The 17,376-nt window shown below is 44.0% G+C and overlaps 1 protein-coding gene across 2 annotated transcripts in view; it reads right to left on the bottom strand.

Moving 5' to 3' along the window:
• Positions 1-17,376, bottom strand: part of LTK (leukocyte receptor tyrosine kinase) — a 178,626-nt gene that overhangs the window by 100,689 nt on the left and 60,561 nt on the right. For both annotated transcript variants that reach the window (XM_075193026.1, XM_075193027.1), the window contains exon 2: positions 6,418-6,537. In XM_075193026.1, the coding sequence (XP_075049127.1) occupies positions 6,418-6,537 (120 nt within the window). The remainder of the gene's footprint in view (positions 1-6,417; positions 6,538-17,376) is intronic.

A 17,376-nucleotide genomic window follows, 5' to 3' on the forward strand; every position in this document is an offset into this window, starting at 1 on the left:
AAGGCAATGAGGTCTGCTGCCTCATTGCCGGTTATAGCGTTCTGTCCTCAGTCCTGCTGCCTGCTTGTGCTATCCATTTAGGTTCCTGTTACCTTAGATTTGACCACCCGTGTTTGACCCCTGCTTGTTATTGGACCTTTGACCCTTCTCTTCTGACCCTGACCTTTTGCCTGGAATTCGGATTTCGCTTCTCTGCCTGTGAGTTTGACCCTTTTGCTTGCCCTTGGATATTGCTTCTGTGCCTGTGACCTTTGGACCTTGGATTTCTCTTATACTACAGTCCACCAATCACTCCACTTCTGGGAAACTCCTTTAAGTCAGTATACGCTACTCGACCCTCAGTCGGCCTGCAGCCCAGTCTGTCCCCACCACTAGGGGCTCCAGCGAACACCTGGCCTTCTGAGTAGTTCCCGAGTTTCACTGTACTGACTTGGGAGTTCCTAACATTATAACCGGCCAGGAAGATTGGTATCGTACGGCCATGGACGGAGAGGAGTCGAATCTGTCCCCAGCCCAGATTCTGGCTAACCAGATACAGGCGGTTTCTCAAGTGGTACAGGCTTTATCCCAGCGCCTGGCAGTCCAAGAAGAGGCTTCCAGAGGCCGGCAGCCCCAGCAAGTTCCCGCTGGTGACACACCGGAGCCTAAGATGAATTTGCCTGACCGATTCTCTGGAAGCAGGCCAGCTTTCCGTAATTTCAAAGAGAGCTGCAAGTTGTACTTTCGTCTGAAACCACGTTCCTCTGGTTCCGAACAACAGAGGGTAGGGATCATCATCTCATTACTCCAGGGCGACCCTCAGTCTTGGGCCTTCTCCTTGCCTCCCACAAGTCCAGCCTTACAGTCTGTGGATGCCTTTTTTCAAGCGTTGGGGTTATTATACGATGACCCGGACAGGGTAGCCTCAGCTGAGGCTCATCTCCGTACGCTAAGGCAGGGACGTCGCTCAGCGGAAGAGTATTGTGCGGAGTTTCGGCGATGGTCCACGGATAGCGCTTGGAACGACCCCGCATTGCGAAGTCAATTCCGCTTAGGACTTACCAAGCAAATTAAGGACTCCTTAGTCCAGTATCCGATATCCGACACGCTGGAGAACTTGATGCAACGGTCATAAAAATTGATCGTCGGATCAGAGAGAGGAAGGCTGAACGGGAGTCCTCTGTTCCAATGGACGTTTTCACTAGCTCCAACAACAACACTCTGCCCGATTCCTCTGAACCCATGCAATTGGGCGCTTACCGCTTGCCTCCGGAGGAGCGCTCCAGAAGACGCTCACTAGGCCTGTGTATGTATTGTGGTCAGACAGGCCACTTAGTTCGCTCATGTCCCAATAAACCGGGAAACTCCAAAGCCTAAGTGCAGGTGAAGAGGTGCGCTTGGGTTTTCAGATTACCTCTTCAGAAAATTCTTTATTAGTCCCTGGACGTTTAACTTTCCGTGGGAGATCCATGGACCTGAAAGCTTTTCTTGACAGTGGTGCGGCTGGTAATTTCCTGGATATACATTTGGCTCAGACGCTTGATATTCCGCATATCAGGCTAGGATCAAGCATCACCACGTGTGGTTTGGATGGTAACCCCTTGCCTGGGGGACGGATTCTCGCTAGGACTCCAATGGTTCGGTTGACTGTAGGAGTTCTCCATACAGAGGAGCTCTCCTTCTATCTCATTAGTTGTCCCTCTGCTCCTCTGATATTGGGGTATCCCTGGCTTCGCAGTCACAATCCCCTTATCAACTGGGAAAGTGGAGAGATTACTCGTTGGAGTCCCGAGTGTTCCACGTCTTGCTTGAACCTGCCGCTTAGAATCTTACAGCCTAGTCCAGACTTGTTGCCGGTACCCTACCAGGACTTCTCTGATGTGTTCTGCAAAAGAAAAGCTGAGTCCATTCCACCTCATCGAGAGTATGACTGCGCCATTGATTTAGTCCCGGGTTCCAAGTTGCCCAAAGGGCGGTTATACTCCTTGTCCATTCCAGAGACTCAGGCCATGGAGCTATATGTGGAGGAAAACCTGAAAAAAGGATTCATACGTCCTTCTTAATCTCCCGTTGGCGCAGGTTGTTTCTTCGTGTAAAAAAAAAGACGGCAGTCTTAGACCGTGCATCGATTTCCGTGGACTGAATAACATCACTATTAAGAATATGTATCCGTTACCATTGATCTCGGTCTTGTTTGATCAATTAAAATCTGCCACTATATTCTCGAAGATTGACCTCAGAGGGGCGTACAATCTTATTCGAATCAGGAAAGGGGATGAATGGAAGACTGCCTTCAATACCCAGTCGGGACATTATGAATATCTTGTGATGCCATTCGGGTTATGCAACGCCCCGGCGGTGTTCCAGGACCTGATCAACGACGTTTTACGAGAGTTCCTGGGTAAAACGGCAGTTGTGTATCTGGATGATATTTTAATCTACTCGGAGTCTTTACTTCAGCACCGTCAGCATGTTCGACAAGTTCTGCTGAAATTGCGGGAACATCACCTTTATGCAAAAAGGGAAAAATGTGAATTTGAGGTGGGCACCGTGTCATTCCTGGGATATATCATCTCCTCAACAGGATTCGCCATGGACCGTGCCAAAGTTCTAGCAATCCAGGATTGGGTCCTCCCGACTAATCTAAAGGCGATTCAGAGGTTCCTCGGATTCGCGAATTATTACCGTAGGTTCATTGACTCTTTTTCCTCATTAGTAGCTCCTATCACTGCTCTCACTCGGAAGGGAGCTAACCCAGCGAAGTGGCCTTCGGAGGCATTGGCGAGTTTCTCGGCACTCAAAGCCGCGTTCATTTCTGCTCCAGTGCTGAGACATCCTGATCCGGAACTTCCATTCATTGTAGAGGTGGACGCTTCTGACATCGGTGCTGGCGCTATCCTTTCTCAAAAAGACCCAAGGAGCAAAAAATTACATCCTTGTGCATTCTTTTCTAAAAAATTTCTAGCGGCCGAATGTAATTATGATGTCGGCAAATCGTGAATTGTTGGCCATTAAGTTGGCACTGGAGGAATGGCGGCATTGGTTAGAGGGAGCTACCCATACCATCACCATCTTCACGGACCATAAAAACCTCCAATACATTCAGACCGCTAAAACTCTGAATCCTAGGCAGGCCCGCTGGGCCCTTATTTTCACCAGATTCAAATTCATTATTACATACCGTCCAGGTTCAAAAAATACTAAGGCCGATTCCTTGTCCCGAAGTTTTTTGGCCCATCATCCTCAGTCTCCGGAACCATTGTCTATTGTTCCTACAACTGCTGTTCATCTTGGTCTCACCCAGGACCTAGGAGCAACCATCCGGCGCTTCCAGAGAATCGCTCCAGTTCAGACACCGGTCAACAAATTATTTGTCCCCGTCCATTTAAGGAAATCTGTTCTCATTGAAGGCCACAACAACTGCTCTGCTGGCCATCCGGGAATCCGTAGGACTATTGAGGTTCTTTCTCGTTGGTTGTGGTGGCCCACCTTGTCAAACGATGTGGAGAATTATGTTCGGGCTTGTCCTGAGTGTGCTAAAAACAAGACCGATAGGAACCGTCCTTCTGGGCTATTGTTACCTTTGCCGGCACCGAGCAGACCTTGGACCCATCTGTCGATGGATTTCATTGTTGACCTACCAGTATCCGCAGGACATAACACTATCCTGGTAGTGGTCGATCGGTTCAGTAAGATGGCACATTTTATATCTTTGCCCAAGCTACCGGATGCCAGGACCCTGGCCACCTTGTTTTTGACGCATATTTTTCGTCTTCATGGGACTCCTGAAGATATAGTATCAGATCGAGGATCCCAGTTTATTGCCCGGTTTTGGAAAGCCTTTTGTAAGTCCATCGGGATCTCTATCAGTCTGTCTTCAGCATATCATCCTCAGTCGAATGGACAGACAGAGAGGACGAACCAAGCTCTGGAACAGTTTTTGCGCATTTATGTGTCTAAATTTCACGACAATTGGTCCTCTCTCCTGCCCTGGGCAGAATTTGCGTACAATAATTCTTGCCATTCTACTATTCACACATCCCCGTTTTTCTGCAACTTCGGGTTTCACCCAAAATCCAATTCTTTTTCTACTACTGTTCCCTGTGGAGATTCCGGAACGCCTGCTTTTACGGCCAGGCTAAGGTCCATTTGGAAAAAGGTGCACGCTGCACTAGGTCAAGCTTCCCGAAAATCCAAGATCTTTGCTGACCGTCACCGTAGACCCTGTTCATTGAAAGTGGGGGATCATGTTTGGTTATCCACATGGAACATCAAGTTGCGGCAACCCTGTAGGAAGCTGGGGCCCCGATACATCGGACCATTTCCAATTGAGAGGAAAATTAATCCAGTGGCATTTAGATTGAAACTACCCACTTCCTTGAAAATACCTGCGACCTTTCATTGTTCACTTCTGAAGAAAGTCGCTGCTCCCAGCAAGTTTAATCGGTCCCTCTCTAACAGGCCCAGGCCTCTGATGGTGAACTGGGACCACGAATATGTTATTGAAGGAATCCTTGATTCTAGGAGGGTTCAGGGTCAAGTCCAATTCCTCGTTCATTGGAAGGGTTACGGCCCTGAGGAGAGATCTTGGATACCGCAGAGACGTCTGCACGCTGGAAGACTCATTAAGGAATTTTTTAGGAAGTTTCCCACTAAACCTGGATGTCGGGGTTCCTTAACCCCTCCTCAAGGGGGGGGTACTGTCACGAGCCGCGGCGGTACTCACAGCCGCCGCAGCTCGCTTCCTACCTGCTCCAGTGTCCCGGCCGTCACCATGACGACCGGGACGTCACTTCCCCTTCCTGTTACATAGCGCTGCGTCCCGGCGCTGTTGGAAGCCGGGCGCATGCGCAAAAGTGGACACAGCCTGTGGGCTAATTAGGGGAATAGTTACAGGCATTAGCCTGCATCTGGGTGCACCTATCAGGGATTAGCCCTGATTGGTCTGGTGCTATGTTCTCGTTAGTCTGCAGGGGTGCATGTAAGTTTTGATTGGGCCAACTATGTATTTAAGGCAATGAGGTCTGCTGCCTCATTGCCGGTTATAGCGTTCTGTCCTCAGTCCTGCTGCCTGCTTGTGCTATCCATTTAGGTTCCTGTTACCTTAGATTTGACCACCCGTGTTTGACCCCTGCTTGTTATTGGACCTTTGACCCTTCTCTTCTGACCCTGACCTTTTGCCTGGAATTTGGATTTCGCTTCTCTGCCTGTGAGTTTGACCCTTTTGCTTGCCCTTGGATATTGCTTCTGTGCCTGTGACCTTTGGACCTTGGATTTCTCTTATACTACAGTCCACCAATCACTCCACTTCTGGGAAACTCCTTTAAGTCAGTATACGCTACTCGACCCTCAGTCGGCCTGCAGCCCAGTCTGTCCCCACCACTAGGGGCTCCAGCGAACACCTGGCCTTCTGAGTAGTTCCCGAGTTTCACTGTACTGACTTGGGAGTTCCTAACACTTTGCCATGGGAATATGTCAAGTTTTCTGTCCCATTTTAAAATAAATTTCAGTTTATACCTCTCCCTGTCACAATTTTGAAATCCCCAAAATGTTGCGCCAAAAAAAGCCTTGTGCCCCAGGCTGCAGCCTAGTCAGCCTATTGTCAAGAGTCGCGGTGTTGTTCTGAGCTGCCACAACTCTCTGTGCTTTCTCTGGCTGTGTCCCCGTCATCATGGTGACCACCGGGACATCACTTCCCCTCCATCCTGGCATGTCGGACACCCGGGCACGTGCGCAAGATGCCAAACTTAACTTTCTGTGGCTGATTAAGGGTGCCTGTGCCTTCTCTCTATTGATTTGATCACCTAGGTATTAAAGGCAGGGAGGGCTTAGCCTCCCTGCCAGTTATAGCGTTCAGTTCCTGTTAGCTGACCAACTCCTGTCTTGTGCTGAAACTTGGATTCATTACTCTGTATGACCTTTGGCTTGTTTCCTGGACCTTGATTGTTTGCAGTTGGTCATACCTTTGCTTGTGACTCAGATACCCTTGCTTGCTGTCGGCCTTGACCCTTTCCTGTACCTGACCATGCTGCCTCTTTCTGTCCCTAGACCCCTGCTTCCATTGTTATCTCCTGTCATCGCCTCCTATTCCGTGCTACAATGTTATTAATAAGCCTACACTACGTTGAGCTTAAGGACTGGGGGCATCTGAGTACCTGTGAGCATAACTAGCTCTACGGGAAAGGCGACTGCAATAGGTGAAGACCTCTACTCATGAGTTCTGCAAGCTTATGATAATAGCCATTAGTCTTAACACCTATTGGATAAACAGGCCCTTGTTAGTGTATGTACAAATAAAAAAATGACGTGAGGTATAGGAAGTAAATGACTTTTGTGCTGCTAATTAAACTGTTTCTTAAAATTAATTTCAGATAAAATATTTGCTTTTCAGCAGGAGCAGATATGAAATGTATCCAAATCACAGTAACAGCATCTTACCTGATGGTTTGGGCTGAGGTGACAAGACTGATTCCTCATCATCACTCACAGACACACTAGTTATGGGTAAGCCAGGGGTCAAAATGGATTCAGCGTGTAGTCCAGAGCACCAATCAGCAACTGCGGTAAGCAGAGCAATCACATCAATAGCAAGTCATATAAATCTCCTCTCTTGGAGAACATCTATTTTAACTTATGGTAGTGAGGGATAATATTAGCAGTATACATGCATCATATTAATGGTAACACAAAACTGACAGGGGGGATTCTAATGAATATACAGCTGACTGAAAGAGAAGACACATTCTGTACCAGGGCACATTGTAATAATGATGTCACAGTTGATCTTCCCTGGGGGGTTCAGTGCTGTTAGTTTACACAAATATTCATCACATTCGTAACATTCTTTGACACTACTTTTCAATTTTCATCTTTTGTAAAATACTGTTATTGTGCACCTGTGAGATGATATACAAAACCCCATCTGAAAGTTTCCTTTTTCTTTTTCTCCGAAACACTCTTGCCCTAATCCAGTGGTTCCCAAACTTTTGCAGTTTATAAGTGGTTGGGTCAAAAACGTAATGAATATTTAGGTCAGGAGAGAAATACTTATTTAGTTGTATGCAAAGATACACATAAATCCAAGGGAAAATAATATTTTTATATATTTTTTTCAATGATATTGCTGTCAAAGAATAATTTACAGCTAACTCACTCTGTGCCCTTCTTCACCTCCACACACTCTGTGCCCCTCCATCATCATCCACATTCTCTGTGCCCCTACATCATCATCCACACACTCTGTGCCCCTGCATCATCATCCACACATTCTGTGGACCCCTGCATCATCATCCACACACTCTGTGCCCGACATCATCATCCACACATTCTGTGCACCCCTGCATCATCATCCACACACTCTGTGCCCCACATCATCATCCACACACTCTGTGCCCCTGCATCACCATCCACACACTCTGTGCCCCTGCATCATCATCCACACATTCTGTGCACCCCTGCATCATCATCCACACACTCTGTGCCCCACATCATCATCCACACATTCTGTGCACCCCTGCATCATCATCCACACACTCTGTGCCCCACATCATCATCCACACAGTCTGTGCCCCTGCATCATCATCCACACACTCTGTGCCCCTGCATCATCATCCACACACTCTGTGCCCCTGCATCATCATCCACACATTCTGTGCCCCCCTGCATCATCATCCACACACTCTGTGTTCCTGCATCATCATCCACACACTCTGTGCCCCTGCATCATCATCCACACATTCTGTGGACCCCTGCATCATCATCCACACACTCTGTGCCCGACATCATCATCCACACATTCTGTGCACCCCTGCATCATCATCCACACACTCTGTGCCCCACATCATCATCCACACACTCTGTGCCCCTGCATCACCATCCACACACTCTGTGCCCCTGCATCATCATCCACACATTCTGTGCACCCCTGCATCATCATCCACACACTCTGTGCCCCACATCATCATCCACACATTCTGTGCACCCCTGCATCATCATCCACACACTCTGTGCCCCACATCATCATCCACACAGTCTGTGCCCCTGCATCATCATCCACACACTCTGTGCCCCTGCATCATCATCCACACACTCTGTGCCCCTGCATCATCATCCACACATTCTGTGCCCCCCTGCATCATCATCCACACACTCTGTGTTCCTGCATCATCATCCACACACTCTGTGCCCCTGCATCATCATTCACACACTCTGTGCCTCTGCATCATCATCCACACTCTGTGCCCCTCTGCATCCACACTCTCTGTGCCCCCTCCGCATCCACTCTCTGTGCCTCCTCTGCGTCCTCACTCTGCCCCCTCTGCGTCCTCACCCTGCCCCCTCCTTCATTCTTTTCCCCCTCCATTGCTGTTTCCTATCACTATTCCCCTCCGTTTCTTTACTTACCATACTTGACATTCTTTCTTCTATTTCTTCTGTCTTTTCTTCTTTCTTCTTCCCAATTCGGCGGTGCCTGGCACCCAGCATCCTCTCTCCTACCGCTTCTCACTGAATGTTGGGTGTGATGACGTCATGCCCAACACTCAATGAGAAGCGAGGAGGGAGGAGGATGCTGTGTCCCGGGCGCCGTAGGATTGGTAAGTTGGTTTTTTTTGCTTTTTTTCGCGATTCTTGGCCGCAGTACCCCTGTGACAGTGCCGCAGCTCCCAGGCGCGCCGCGGCGCACACTTTGGGAACCTAATCTACAAAGATACCTTCCAGCACTAAAATAAACATAACCACAAAGTTACAAAGTTTTTATGTTTGTGGATTGGTGGCTTAACTAGAATCTTGTTACTAGTGGTTATTTGGAGGTGGTGATGTCAATTCTGCATCGGTATATTTGGTGCGTAGTGATGTGTTTTGTGATGGAAAGCTGTCAATAAAGATAAAACACTCTTGGATATGAGGATCATCTCATAAAGGCAGCTAGTTTTGCTTCTAAATGCCACGTGTGTATGATGTCCTCCCTACAGTAACATAAAAGGGATCTTACAAGTCACCTGTGAGTTCTATGAACTGAACATAAGCACTCAGCTTTTATATGGTCATGACATGCCTCTCAACGTGTCTGTCCCCGGCAACGCAATGGTGGTATGGCCTCGTACCTAGAGGGCCGCCGAGCACTATAAATCGCTTGGCTGCCCATTAGATACCCGCCTTCCCCCAACATTCCCAACCGCGGAACAAACATGTCCTCGGCCATGAATGCGGTGCAGAGCTCTAAAATCGGGACTGTCCTGCTGAAATCGGGACAGTTAGAGGGTATGTCATGAAACTACTTGGTGAGTTGTGATATTCTTATATTTTACAATTGGGGTACATTATCCCCATTAGTCTCACAGTAAAGTTTTTGTGAAGGCTCATACATTAATCTGTAAAGGGGAGCAATATGGAAGCAAAAGTGAATAACTGGGATCAAAGAGACTGGAATTTGGGGTATATGAGGATGTACAATTTCTATACTACATACTACTTTCCGAAAATGTCCGGGAGACTTCTTAGGTGGGGATCCCATCATCGTGACCCTACTGTGCAACAACGCGATCCACGTCATTGCGCAGATGTGGGTGGGGCCATGATGATGCAAATTGCGTTGTCACTTCCGGGCACTTGTCCATTGGACCTCCCCTCAAGGGATCTCCATAAGGGGAAGTCCAAAAATTAGGTAAGTATAAAATACTTTCCCAAGGAAAATTACAAAGGTACTCGCTATGTCAAAGTCACTGAACTTTTCAATAAGTTGTATCTGCCCTTGCACATTCCTATCCAGTGTGTAGAACCTAAGATCAGAATCGCTGGGCTCTCCATTCAGTATTGCTGCAGAAAGGACATCATGCTTCTTGTGCCAACTAAAACATTGGCTACATTTCTTTGTATATCTAATAAATGAGTCTATCACTTATAGAAACATCCATTTAAATTTGTGGTCAAAGCAGGCCTGTATACCATGGTATGCCATACCGTCACTTCTCCTACTGCCTTCATTGTAAAATTATCAAGTTCTATTCACTTATCATTTTCCATACCGCCACTTCTAAATTTGTAATTCGACCACTGATTTATATAAAGTATAGTATGTACAAAAAAGTTTAAGGAAAGGGCATTGACTTCACATTTTTCTGACTGTGCGGGCTCGGTTTCTGAAAACCGAGCCCACCCGAACTTACGGGATCCGAGTAGGCTCGCAAGCCGGCTCGGTACTTTGGCACGTCCTCGGATCTGAATCGAGGCACAATGACGTTGTTGCGTTGTTGGATTGGAGCAGCACGGTGGCTAAGTGGTTAGCACTTCTGCCTTACAGCACTGGGGTCATGAGTTCAATTCCCGACCATGGCCTTATCTGTAAGGAGTTTGTCTGTTCTCCCCGTGTTTGCGTGGGCTTCGGTTTCCTCCTACACTCCAAAAACATACTGGTAAGTTAATTGGCTGCTAACAAATTGACCCAAGTCTGTCTGTATGTGTATGTGTATGTGTTAGGGAATTTAGACTGTAAGCCCCAATGGGGCAGGGACTGATGTGAGTGAGTTCTCTGTACAGCGCTGCAGAATTAGAATTAGTGCTATATAAATAAATGATAATAATAATAATAATAATAATAATAATAATAAATAATCTAGCTGGTTTTGGATTCCATAAGCACCTCCCTCCCCAGGAGATCTAGCGCAATTGCTCACACAGAAACAGGGGTAGCAGTGTTCTTGTTACTCTCCAGTCTCCAGGGCCATTGCTCAGTGACATTGCTCAGTGCCATTGCTCATATAGAAACAGGAGGGGTAGCAGTGTTCTTGTCACTTGACAAAAATTGACTAGAAATGACTGGAAATTAATGTTATTGGGGTTAATAATAATGTAGGAACAAAAAAAAGAGCCAAATTATGTGATTTTAGAAAAAAAAAATAGGGATTCTAGAAAAAAATAGGGATCCAAAACCAAAAACAAAAACACGCAAGGGCAGTTTTTCCAAAATCAAAACACAAAGTTAATTCAGATCCAAAACCAAAACCAATACACAGGGGTCAGTGAACATCTCTAGTGAGGAGTAAAAAGATATGATTTTAACATTTGTATAATTAGAAAACAATAATATACCAGTATATGTTTTGCTGTTTGCAGCTGAGAAATCATCACACGTCTTCAGCTCTGCAGTCAAGCATACAGATCAGCAGGAAACAGAAGAATCATGGACTGATCAGGATGGTGGAGCAGAGCGATTAGAGATTATTGGTAAATCATTGTATCTGCTCCTACTCATATAAAAATATATGATTGTGTTTGCTGCACTAATACTGTGTCTATCAACCTCACCAGGGAGTAAATTTATCAAACTGCGAGTTTGAAAAATGGAGATGTTACCTATAACATCCAATCAGATTCTAGCTCTCATTTTGTAGAATGTACTTGGTAAATAATAACTAGAATCTGATTGGTTGCTATAGGCAATATCTAAACTTTTTCAAACCCGCAGCTTGACATATTTACCCCCAGGACTTAATTATGACCTCTATTAATTATAGCTGCAAATACCATTTCTTATAAGGGAAACATCCAAACCATTTTCGCCATCACTCCCTCCAGTGGTAATGGATTCTACCACTTTATCCTTACAGAGGAGAATCCCTTTCTATCCTCATGGTCTTTCCATGATTTCTAAAACTCCATGTCCCTGTAAGACAGATGCATTCTGTGTACAAGACCTCCGTTACATACATGGATATTGAAGAAAAGTGACACTTCCTCTTTAAACATCCAGGTAGACTAGGACACAGATTAGAATTTACTATGAAAGTTGACAAAACATCTATATTCCTTTACTCTGTAACATATAATCTTATAGAAGTCACAAATAACAATGTTTTTCTCCCTCAACATTGATTTTTCTTCCTGGACACATATAGATTCTCTGGAGGTATGCACAACAAAGGCTATGTGAATTCTATCAGCTAATTAAAATGGCATTTTGAAGTTTCAGAACAAGAAGTGATTTAGAACTTGTTTCACTGTATCATTAATCAGACACACAGAGTGTAAGAGGTCAGTGCAGAGACAAAAATGTGACCAGTTTAATACAATTATACAATGACTTAGAGCCAAGGGATATTTGGGGACTAATAAGTCAGTCTCTTGACTCTTTCATCATCATCAGTTATTTATATAGCGCCACTAATTCTGCAGCGTTGTACAGAGAACTCATTCACATCAGTCCCTGCCCCATTGAAGCATACAGTCTAAATTCCCTAACACATACACACACACAGACCAAGGTCAATTTTGATAACAGCCAATTAACCTACTAGTATGTTCTGGGAGTGTGGGAGGAATCCCACGTAAACACAGGGAGAACATACAAACTCCTCACAGATAAGGCCATGGTCGGAAATCGAACTTATGATTCCAATGCTGTGCGGCAGAAGTGCTAACCACTTGGCCACTGTGCTGACACTTTCATAATTACTATAACTTAACGTCATAGTGGTAATATCAATTATTAGTATATCCTATTGTTACTCAGGACAATGCAAGGGCTCAGCACATTCTTTAATTAGTAGCAGGCTAGTAGTCTACGATAAAGAGAATATTGAGCAATATGTACAGCATTTAAAGGGAAATAACAAGTGAACAGGACCAATAGGAACAATTTTGGACCCCGATAGAGCAACTTATTTGGGCTCCTTCCACGGATGCTTACAGCAGTGTTTTTGTGCACTGCATCGTCAAGGGGTGTGTGGCCACACCACGTTGGCACGTGCTTGATTCTCGGCACCCTTGAAAGTGTAGTCCGCATCTACAGCCAGCAGAGGCAGTCATTTTATTGGCTCCCCTTCTGGGAGTTGGCAGGTATATCACAGTGGTCAGTGGGCATCATATTGTCTTCGTTGCAAGCAGCAATTCAAATGTGTTTTAAGGTGAGGGTGGTTGGGGAACGGCCTCTCACTTCAGAAGAGCTAGATGCGTGAGGTGATGATGAGTATGAGAATGTCATTTCTGCTGATTAAGGAAGGAATTGGACAGTAACAGATTGACTGACAAAGCAGCTTGTAGAGCTCACTGATCCTCGACATATTGGACGTGTTCATATAATGGTAACACAATTAGATGTGGTCGTATCCCCAGATATACCATTTAGGAAGTGTATCTCAGGAAGATAATGGAGGGCTGGTGCATCCATACACAATGATGATGACCAGCAGCATTGTCTAGCAGATTCTGATTGGCTGATTGCATAATTACCCTTCCAGCTGATAGTACTTATCATTACCGTTGCAACTACATTATATCAAGCCGTGGACATCTATATGCATTACTGACATTTGATATTTGTCAATTAGACTACTGCAGAAAAGAAACTCCCCATTTACTTTTTAAAGCGGTAAACAATAGATGTGGAGGTGTTTATATTTCATAAATTTTTCTATTGAAATATGAATTTTGATTTATGAATAAATATAAAGACAGATGTTCTCTCTTTCTCTTGATGTTGCAGCATGTGTACAAAACTTTCCTTAGAGCTAAGTTTGCTTCTTTGGGAAGAAATTAGTCTTTTGTATATTCTGTGCCTACCAATTCTACTCTTGTGGTGTATGTTATACAATGTTTCTTTCCTTGCTCTGAGAAATAACAGATTGACTCAAACTCCCTTTTGTTTGCATCCCACAAGAAATTTACACTTCTGTTTAAATAATTTCAAAACAAAAGGCATTTATTAATATGTGGTAACATGTTTTATACTGACTTTTATACTGACTTATAGCAGTCCTGATTTTCTTGAGGGCAAAGAAAATCTTTTAATGGAAATCCATTGTTGTAACATTTTTGATATGTAAAAAGATTAGTTGCAGCATAAATTGCAGCGAACAGGGAATTATTGATATAAGTCAGTGACTTATTTAAAACAAGATGAATGGTTTCTTATGAGCTCATTTTCACCATTACAAGCTAAATGTTGAATGCTTTGTTTGAAGTTTTAATACAGTTCTACTTATTTCTCATGTGTTCATGCACGTTACTAGTACAATAGATTGCACTGGTAAATGTGCAATGCATGAAATGTGTCAAAATCGTGCTTTAATTTTAATGCGTTTTACCCATTTTCCATGTGCATTTGTGTGAACGAGCCTTCAAGGTAAGGTAAGTACAAAAAAAGTTTTCAATATGTGTACATATAAATACCAGCTAATTACCTAAATCTTTTGAAAGTTCTGTACTCTTCTTGCGGTCTTGATTAATACTTAATGTACCTAACATTACATGTCTGCACAATGATATTGAATTTCACATTAATAGTTTTATTACAATATGTCAGAAATGTCAAATGCCAAGAAAGAAAGTTACATTGTCCTACCGTAGAAGTAAATTACTATAATATTCACAACCATGTGTTAGACATTAGAGCGTGACACAGAGTTTTACACTGTCTAGAATGACTGCGCTGTCATTTTATAAGACAATGGGTCCCAGGGTCATATGCAGATTCATATTCAACTGAACATTACTAAAATGACTTTGCACTTATCACTCAAATCATCTTACAGCATAAAATAAAATGGTAAGGAGTTTTTTAAGTAGAACAAGACGAGCCTGTAGTTGAAAAGGTTTATTAACCATTAACGTAGAAAAACCTGGATTAAGGAGTTGCTGGATTGGTACTGAAAGGGAAATTTTCACAAATTTCATTAAGGGGCTGTGCAGAGTTGTATATTTTTCTTGAATTGTTCTAAATGGTGGTGGTGGGGGGCGGGTGGTGGGGTAGGTGGTGGTTTTAGGGATTTATTATTTCAAGTATAATGTATGCAGGGCCCCCAAGAATAATTTGGTCCCAATACAGTATCTTTTTGGTGCCTCTACCATAACTGGTGAAGAAAGCATGATGACACCAGATTGGTAGCTCCTCCCACTACACAGTCAGGAAAGGGTCCCCAGGCAGAGTTGTCTTAACGCATGGGCACGATGGGCAGTTGCTTAGGGGCCCTACGAACATAAGGGCCCCATAGGTTTGCCAACTTTTCAGTATATTATTCAGGGAGATTTATACAGAAAATTCAAACCCTCTTTAGTAAAATGTTTATGTGGACTAATCACCTCAGTCAGTATCAGCTGTTATCCATACATGAGATCTTGCTGTTGCGAATACATATCATGAATTTGACGAAAACAACATACACGTACTAATTGTACATAAGCAAGCCAAAATCTACACACATCATTTTATTAAGCAATTCTTTGCCAATAAGTTTTGTAAATGTTTGTGTTGAACACTTGATTAATAATAAATAATTCATAGTCATTTCGTACTGTGCCATATCCGTCTGTGTGACTTATCAACTGAGTACCATTTTTTTGCTGAATCTCTAGTTTTTCAACTTCAAGGCTCATATTATATTGTCCAAACATTTGTGTGGATTAATCTCTGCTGTACAGCATGTTTTTTAATGTTTAAACACTGATTTTGTTGGAGGTACTAATGAATATAAGCATAATTTTATTGATAATTTACATTGTTTTATTCCTGTGAGTGGTTGTGTAGATAGGGCCTCAGTGCACTGCTTTGCCCTGGGGGTCTATAATGCTGTTAAGTCGGTCCTGTCCCCAGGCAGGCTCAGGTACTTTGTACCTGCCCCTCCCCACGGCACCCCTGAATGGATGGTGTTCCTTACATCAGAAAGAAGTGTATGTCTTACTTTCTCCCATTTATGGTACACATAGGTGACCACTTCTGCACCTTGTTAACCTTCAGCCCAGCTTCATTTACAATTTGGATAAGGCAGCCTTGTTTGAAATGCTTTGCTGTGCACAAGCAGAAATACATCCATTATCTCCACATGGGCAGTGTGGGAAGCAGTTCTGGAGATTTGCAGGGATTTTGCAGCCCTTTCTGATTGCCAGGATCTGCCTGCAGCACTATGCATTACATGCTGCTTGTATTGGCAGCTCCTTCCTCCTGGACTTTGGACTTTTATGTATTATCTGCAGTGCCTCTGTTCACCAGAGGTGCTGCTGTTGTGCCTTTCCTTTCATCACTAGGGGTTATCTTGTTGCATCAATTATCTCTTGCACCTGGGTGTCTCTCTACTTATACCTGCCACTCCCAGTATACCTTGCTGGTCATTGTTATTGTTGCTGTTGTATGTTGCTGGTTCACCTGTTCCCTGGGATTTCTTCACATCTTATCTTATCTGTTCACCTGCGTCAGCTGTGCTCCTGGTATTTGCATTCTCCATCTCCCTGCAAACCTTATTCTATATCTACACCATCAGGTTTGTGCCATCCTGCAATAAACCTTGTGTGTTTCTCCATACTTTGGGCTCCTTAGCTGTGATTACTGCATTGAAGTGTGACACTCATAAAGGATCCTTTTCTGCTATGAAAGACATGGATAGGCCTTTACGGTAAGCTGAGTAAGTACTCCCTATGGAGCAAGTTTGGTTTAGCAGTCGTTCCTGTCCACACATTCCAGGAAAGAGCTTCCCATCCAGGGGAGGGCTGGCAAATTTTAGCCCGGGGAACTAGACTCGACTCAGCAGCCTATTACGAACATTTTAAAGGAAAAATAAATGCAGGTGGTCAAGTCACCCAGCCCATGGTAGACCACTATGGGACCAGCTGGGGGGGAGATGCTGCTGCAGTTAAGTGAAATTTCTGAAAGCTCTTTTGTCAAGATAATCAAATATCCATTTCAATGAAACGGTCACACATTTAAGGCTGGATCACATAAACTGGGAAAATGAATGAATGCATGGAAACCAATGCACACATTTTAACGTCTTTTCCATGCATTTTTCATACATTGGGCTTTTATAAACACAATCTATTGTAGCATACGTTAAGCATGAGAAATAGGTCGCACCACGATCTACAGTTTTATACATGGCATTAGCATTTTAGACGGCAATGGTGTGAACGGAATAATTGACTGTTATTTGATCAACTTGAATGAGATTCTCATGCATTTATAAACATGTGAAAAGCGCAAAAAATGAATGAGCCCTTAATGAAGAGCCTAGCAACACAACAAACTTCACAACACACTGTCCCTGTGAGACAGATTTAAATATATGCTTAAAAGAAGGAACATAATTTGGGTCTAGAGAAACAGCAGTGGATCCTGTACAGACTTTATTCTCATAATAGGTCATTTGAAATTCATAGAAATGAATTCTATTAATTCGCTAGGATCTAGGGACAACACTAATGCTCAAGTTTCATGAATAATGAATCCGCACACAAAATGGAAACCTTAAATGTTTTCAAAGGCAGTCTCTAGGAAATTGAAAATCAAGTCCAAGTCAGAGGATTGAAAAAAAGGATGTCTCCGGGCAGGACTTTTGGGAGTGTAGCACTTCATTGGTCATTTGAAATGGAGCCAATCCCAAGAAGCTTCGGTACTTGGTGGATATGTGTTGG

Source organism: Mixophyes fleayi, chromosome 12 (genome assembly GCF_038048845.1).
Source record: "Mixophyes fleayi isolate aMixFle1 chromosome 12, aMixFle1.hap1, whole genome shotgun sequence".
In the NCBI taxonomy this organism is placed as follows: Eukaryota; Metazoa; Chordata; class Amphibia; order Anura; family Limnodynastidae; genus Mixophyes; species Mixophyes fleayi.